Here is a 7277-nt window from a genome sequence, read left to right as displayed (position 1 = left end):
ATATATATATATATATATATATATATATATATATATAACTTCCCTTGCCATCCATCCCCAAATGTTCTCTATTGGATTTAAATCAGGGGAACATGTGAGATGGTCCAAAAAAGTGATGCTATTCTCCCTGAAGAAGTCCTTCATCAAGCCAGCATTGTGACCTGCAGCGTTGATGTGCAAAATACATATTCTAGCAATTTTTCAACTGGTATTAAGATTTTGGTCAGGTCTGTATCACAGAATGCGCTCTTCACTACACTAATGTAGTTTTTTTTTAATATATGCAATATTTGAAAGATAGTAGCAAAGTGTTAGTAATATGTTTCAAAATCAAAATAAAAAAATTTGAACAAAAAAAAAATAGAAAATTTAAATTGAAGCTCTAAAATGTTAGCGTATCTCTAGATATACAGAGTGTAAAACTGAAAATAAAGATCATATTATGGAGAAAAAAAAAAGTAGTGCACTGTTTTTGCCATGGCCGAAGGTTTATGCCTTAGTGCCCCCACCTACCTCTGCTATAAAGAGCTTAATATCTCTTTTTTTTTTTTTTAAACTAAAATTATCCATATTCCTGAACTAGTGTCACTTTTTGGGGCACGTGTAGGACAAGAGAACATTGATCATATTCTTGATAATGGGAGGTTGTGGGTGGAGGCTGTGTGGCAGGTGGTGGGCCAGAACCATCTCCCAGGCATGAACCAGTTGAACATTGACTCCTTTGAAAATGGCTCTGAGCACTTTGTTGCACTGACTTGTAAACCAGTCACTGTTTGTTATGGTCTGGTACAGGTTCAGAGCTTTGAGGTTTCCAGTCCTGATGACCACCAGTGTCTCTGGAGCCCTAGCCAACAGACGAAGCACCGCTCTGCGGATGTTCTGCAGCCGTCTGATGTAGAGCTCAATTGGGAAAGTGCTGAAGTGAGACCAGATGCCAATCACTACAACAGTGTTGGGGCCACCACTCAAAAGATCTAGTTCATTCGCAATGTAACGCATCTGGCTGGTAGGAAAGGTCCCAAAGCGAAGAGGAGGGCCATGACAGCGAAATGTTACCAAGAAGTTGTTTGCAGAGTCTGACATCATTAAAGGTCCTGCTTGCTTTGAACTCCCCAGGTCAAACTGCTTAGCATCTGAAAATTTGACAGAGGGAACAGATGAAGGTGTGACTCAAAACAAATCAAACTGCTTCCTGAAATCTCTGGAACAGTTACCTGGTAGTGAAGCGTCAAGGTACTCAAACCACTGCCTGATGGTGGAGTCTCCATACATGTGGACCATTTTGCCTTTCAGACACTGACTGATGGTGGAGGAGTCGTTGAATTGTCGAAGTACGGTGCCATCTAGAGCTCGCCACAAACCCTGGTAGTAATACCCAGAGACTTCGGACTTTTCTCTGTTTCCAGTGAACCTGGTTTTCCCTTCAGAAAAGTAAGGATGGGGTTATTTAATGAACCACTAATCATTAACAAATCCCATAAGAAGACCAAAACCAGGGTCCCCCTTTGACCTCCCTTAGTTTACTCAGTACTGCTGAGGACAAATAATTCATACACAGAGCACAAAAGCACTCAGCATTTTTTTTATGGGGCTGAGTTTAAACTTTACTCCTCTGGTAGCAAAATACTTTTACTGAACTGTAAATTGATGTTAACCAAAGCTCAAAGGTAAATTTTTAACTTTACTCCAAATTATTGAGTTAAGTAACAAAATGAACAAACTTTGAGCTGTTTGCAATGACAAATAGAACAAGAACAACTTAAATAGCCTGACACAACTAATGTTTGCAAGTTTGTCTTTCAGATATCAGCACAGATTTCCTCTTGTAATGACTATGGCAGTTCCTTGAATTGCCAATAGGAGGACATGTTTGCAAATCTTGGGATGTCTCAAGCCCATCTGATAAAACTGATGAAGGATTTCATTAGGTGTATCAGACGGGTTTGTAGATGTTTACATGTCAGAAATACAACCAAGTTAAGAGAACTGACCAGAAAGTCAAGTGAAGAGATCATTGCCTTTTACAAACAGAAAATGTATGGAACGACATTGAAGGCACCATGCAAACTTCATTTTTAAGATTTTCAGCACATTCTGTTCTGAATTTTGATCATAGACAATAACTGAAGTAGAATCATTGTTTTACCTTCCCTTGGTGGCAACACAGTGACACTGTCAGATCCTGAGGCGTTAATGTAGACTTTCATGTTGATACCCCTGAAGAGAAATGCAAATGATTAACTATCTAATGCACACACTAAAATACCAGGGACGAAACCTTTCATCTTGAGTTACTCTGCTTCTTTATTTGGACTGTTGGAAGCACATTGCTGCCACACCAGAAAAATACCAAACAAACAAAAAAACATAAAACACATCAGTATCATGTTAAAACATGATACAAAATTATAACATTGTAACAATGTACTAAATTTTCACATTATAACATGATTAGTTACATATTCAAAATCATGTTTGAAAGTAGGAACTATATGTAAAAAAGATGACTTGACGAATATGGCTTACTTTGATGATTTGATAAACTCTACTTCATGCTCAGGTTCAGAAAAAGAGATCCTACTGCTATTGAGCACTGTGGATGATAAAATGATAAACGCGTGCACACTAGGACAGGTCTAGAAAACATACGGGGCTCTTTGGAAGAAGAATCTGTTTGACCCTCTTGAGGTAGCTTACTTCATCAGCAAGTTGCTGAGGGTGCTGCAGCATCCCCTGCTGGTGTTACTATTTCACCCCAAAAATGTGTTTACCCAAAAATAAAAACATGAAATAGAATAAAAAAAAATAATGAAAAAAGAAAAAAAATGCTGTAAGTTGATTGGAAACACTAATGAATATAATTTGCTGTGATCTGTCTTAAAATTCTTTTTTATAAAATTTGAGTGAACATATAAAAAAAGATCTGTGATAACGCTTCTGACAAATGTAACTAACAGAGAATGCACATATGGATGAAATGAAAAATGGACCATAAAAATTGCAAAACATTACTCTGTTATAGTAAAACTTCAAAAGTGCTCCAGATTTTTTGGAATTGGGTTGGTTTCAGAATCTGAATACTTCATTGATCCTCGAGAGGAAATTACATTTCAGTTACATCCCATCCGGAACATATAGGGACACACAGTGATATGGGAATACAGAAAATAGGAGAAACCTGGAGCTGCTAGCTTGCCCAGCACCCCGTTTTAATAGATATGAAATGAAAAACATTGGTAGAAGAGAGGGAAAAAGGGGTAAATTCCAGACTACAATATAACAATGTTGATAAAACATTGATCACTGTCCACTTTTACCCTTGGAAGAGCTTCTCCTCTCCATTCTTGAGTATTGGGGTGTATATCCCTTTAGAAGAGGTTTTCCTGGTATCACAGCTCAGATTCTGTGGCTTGTAGCAGAACCAAGGCTCACCAGTGCGGAGGTCAGTGAAGTTGCACTGTAGCCTGCTGGTTGGGCGTAAGCAAACACTACAAAGTGTGGATTCAGAGAATGAGCCTGATAGGAAGAGGGCCGTCAAGGGAACCCTGCCAGGTTGTTCTTTGTTCAGCCTTTGCAGAACTGTGACACCCTCCCTTGGGTGAACAAATATCACCTGATAGAAAAAGAAATCCAGGGTTTTAGGGCGCGGTCACACTGACCACCCAAACCGTGCCATGCTTAAGCACAATTGCCCCCCCTCAGCACTGTTCCCCAGCTGGACAGTACGGCCAGCAGTCACACTACCAGTGGCGGCTGGCCAATAGAGGGCGCTAGGGCGCTGCCCCACCATCATTACTGTCAACATAACCTTGAAGAATGAGACATTAAAAAAGAAAAAGAAATAATAAAATATAATGTCCTGAACTATATCGATCTATCGATCTATCGATCTATCTATCTATCTATCTATATATTTATATATATATATATATATATATATATATATATATATATATATATATATATATATATATATATATATATATATATATATATATATACATATTAATTTGCACAATGAATATTATATATTTCATGATGAGTAAAGTTTTTTCATTCATCTGCATTATCTGACTGGTGTTGTGTTTCCGCCCCGGGGCGCAGAAATCTTTGGCTTCAGACCCTTGTTATAAACTGTACATGCGCAGTGGCTCCTCTTCAATACAAGAGATAGGACCATGTTGGGGTACACCTTTCCTGCACCTAGAGCTGAATGCAGCTGGATATGCATACCACCACCCTCCCGCTATAGAGCTGACATCACGGCCATCTGTTATAAATTGCGGTTGATTGGCAGATCGAGCCGGGGGTAGGAGACGATCAGACGAAGACGTAAAATGGAGAGAGAAAACATAAATTACACAGTGAGGTTGCTCATAGCGTTACCTTTTGAGAGGAGGACATATCAGGAGAAGGTGACTGTGAAAGAGCGCAGACCTTAGCAGTATAATGTTGCTTTTTTTTGTTTGTTTTCATTGATGTAAATACACAGGTGTGATACCCTAGCACGTTTGCTTGCCTATGAGTACATGTCTGTTTCGGAGTCATAGCCCCCCCTGGATGAAATTCCACCAGCCGCCACTGCGCACTACCCCTATTTGAACCAGACTTTAGTGGGTACCACACACGCACATGGCCCACCTAGGTCATCGTGAAGTGTCTGTTTACATGGAGTGCGATCTCATCAGTCAACAGACACGGACAAATCTGCTACAACTTTCAAGACTTTTAGACTTATGATAAGTTGTTTTCGCCTGACACAGCCCTCTAACACCCTGCTTTGTTTAAAATGATTGTTGAGAGATGTGCTCACTGTGATAATGCATCATGGATCACACGGGCTGTCCGCGTGCTTGTGCTCATGCATGAAGTAAACCGTGCTGAAGCCCACCTCTCCAAAGCGTACCAAAGCAGAGGAGTGAATCGTGCTCAAGCATGGCATGGTAGCGGTCACACTGGCCATTCCAAACATGCTTTGGGGGCTGAAGCGTGCTTAAGCATGGCATGGTTTGCCAGTGTGACCGTGCCCTTAGTCAGTGCACTCACGTCAGTGAATTGAAACGTGGTCACACTGGCAAAGTGTTCGGTGCTTCAGCACGCTTAAACTCTGATTGATTGTCCAGATTGTTTGGCAGTAGCTGGGTATTAGAGGGCAGTGTTGGGCCAAAACGACTTCACATAAGCCAAAACGTCCTCAAAGTCGTAGCAATGTTCTCTGTGTCTCATTGTGCTGACTCAGATGAGGATGTGCTTCAGGTTAATAGACGCTTCACAATGATCTCGGTGGGTCATGCGTGTGCCTAAAGTCTGGTGCAGTAGTAATAGTGGTGTGACCACTGGCCGTACTCTCCTGCAGGGGGGCAATCCTGCTTGAGTATGGCACTGTTCGAATGGCCTGTGTGACTGCGCCCTCAGATTACTTTGAATTAGATTCTTTTGATTTGTGAATGTAGTAGCTACATGTAGCCAGGTAGAGTTAAAAACATCTACACTGTAAATCTGGATAGCATGAGTTTACTTGAAAAATGTTTGTAAACCAGGTACCTTTTACTTTTACCTCAGGACTTTTACAGTGTGCCTAATGGTTAATATATTTACAAATGAAATGTTTGACTGGACTGTCATGCTATTTAGGCCAATTCTGTCACAGAAACTAATAATTTTAAGTCGTGCTCACTTAAACAGTACCACAATTTAAATCTACTCAGAAATCATCAGTTCCAACACTAAATCACAGACATTTGAGTAAATAGAAATTACTTACAAATTTCAAGTTTTCATAGCTTAATCCAGTTGAATAATTTGAACTTTAGGATTTACAGTGTACTGTGAGGCTAACCACTGCTAACCACTGCACCACCATGCAGACAGGAAAAAGTCCAGATTAAGTGCAACATTTTATAAAGAAGCCTTTAGCATCATCTATGTGAATAAAATCTCTAATGCAGAGAGCTTTTGACTGTACCTCAACCTGTGCGTCTCCTTCCCAGAGTAAAGGGAATACAGCAGAGTAGGAGCCATTGAGGTGATCCACCACTCGCCCAGCCACACCTGCACCGAGTGACTTGTTGTGCAACCATGCAACTAAGAAATCTCCTCCAGTCTTCTTGTCTTGACCCTGAAAGTCGTGTAGTTTTATCAGAACCTCCAGATGATCTCCAACATGCCACTCTCCTCCTCCCCTCTGTGGGAGAATGCTGAAGTTGCTGTGTGCAGGATCACTGGTCTGCTCAAATGAAGGAGGAGCTGGTGGAAGTGGAGCTTCAGGCCAAGCTATAGAATCTAATATACGTTGTTCCTCCAGAGCGTCTGCAGGTGACAGCGGTTTGAAGGTGCAGAAGTCCTGGAGCGTGGGGGGATCAGTGGTAACTCTCTGGATGCTGAAGAAGTTGTTTTTGTGCTTTGACCAGCAGAGAGTTGGAAAGAAGATGGTAACAGATACATCAAACAACTGTACAAAGAACAGATCAATTTTAGTATTTGGCTTTTTTCCTCATCTAGAGGACCTAGGATATAAAAAAGCAAGGTTTTTAAGACTTTGAAGTAAACTAAAAAGATAAGTGTTCAGTGTCAACACATCTTGATGTTCAGGACCTTGTGACAGGCGTCATGTCCTACCTTATAAACCATCCAGTGACAAGCAATGCCACCAATAACAGTCCTAGGCTCTAATTAGCAAGCAAACAGCACAATGCTCCTCTTCTACCACAGAACTGTCATGTCACACAACAATCATCGTGTGAATTTTAATTTATTTCCAACAAATAATATCAACTTATTCTGGGACACATTGAAAGTCACAGTTGGAAATGGTATCCTATAGCTTGACGATAAAATTAATCAATCAGTCCATGGTCAACCTTGAGAGTCCAGTTCAGTTAAGTTCTCACCTCCAGAAGGTTCCTGTTGCGCAGCATGAACATGACGAGAAATGTGGCCAGGCAGAGAAGGATGCTGCAGAATTTCAGGCTGTACACCCCAACCATCTGTTTCATAAAATCCTTCATCTTTGTGACAGTTTTCATTGTGGTACTGTAATATAAAGCAAAAAGCAATCAGTCAAGTCAAGGCTTGATTATTAATGTCATTGTTGTAAATTGAAACATGTTCCCGTGGAGGATGTTCCCTTTGTAAGCTGTAACTGATGCAGCTGCAGAGCATGACTTTGTACCCCAGAGACAATGGACAGGTGGTAACAGGTAACAGTTATGAATTGTTTATTTAGCAGCAAATATACTTAATGTTTGGCGTCCAGGTTCCGGCCTCATCAGCCCTCA

General features: G+C 40.6%; 1 protein-coding gene across 1 annotated transcript; it reads right to left on the bottom strand.

The window, feature by feature from the left end:
• Nucleotides 1–585: 585 nt before the first annotated feature.
• LOC141784869 (NXPE family member 3-like) lies at nucleotides 586–7025 on the bottom strand. Its single transcript, XM_074662799.1, has 6 exons — nucleotides 6891–7025; nucleotides 5966–6400; nucleotides 3318–3613; nucleotides 2147–2217; nucleotides 1215–1421; nucleotides 586–1133 (listed from the first exon to the last, which is right to left on the bottom strand). Exons 1-6 carry the CDS (start codon nucleotides 7023–7025, stop codon nucleotides 586–588), a joined length of 1692 nt encoding a protein of 563 aa, XP_074518900.1.
• Between the last annotated feature and the right edge of the window lie 252 nt (nucleotides 7026–7277).

Source organism: Halichoeres trimaculatus, unplaced genomic scaffold (assembly GCF_033239565.1).
Source record: "Halichoeres trimaculatus isolate MK-OKI-2021-1 unplaced genomic scaffold, fHalTri1.1 fHalTri1_scaffold_2, whole genome shotgun sequence".
In the NCBI taxonomy this organism is placed as follows: domain Eukaryota; kingdom Metazoa; phylum Chordata; class Actinopteri; order Labriformes; family Labridae; genus Halichoeres; species Halichoeres trimaculatus.
This window is presented reverse-complemented; position numbering and strand designations above follow the sequence as displayed.

Coding starts and splice junctions, on each gene's coding strand:
- LOC141784869 (XM_074662799.1), bottom strand. CDS start 7,025: ATGAAAACTGTCACAAAGATGAAGGATTTTATGAAACAGATGGTTGGG. Junction 6,401..6,890: donor GCAACAGGAACCTTCTGGAG/GTGAGAACTTAA, acceptor TGCTGGTCAAAG/CACAAAAACAACTTCTTCAG. Junction 3,614..5,965: donor AAGGAGACGCACAGGTTGAG/GTACAGTCAAAA, acceptor TTTTTCTATCAG/GTGATATTTGTTCACCCAAG.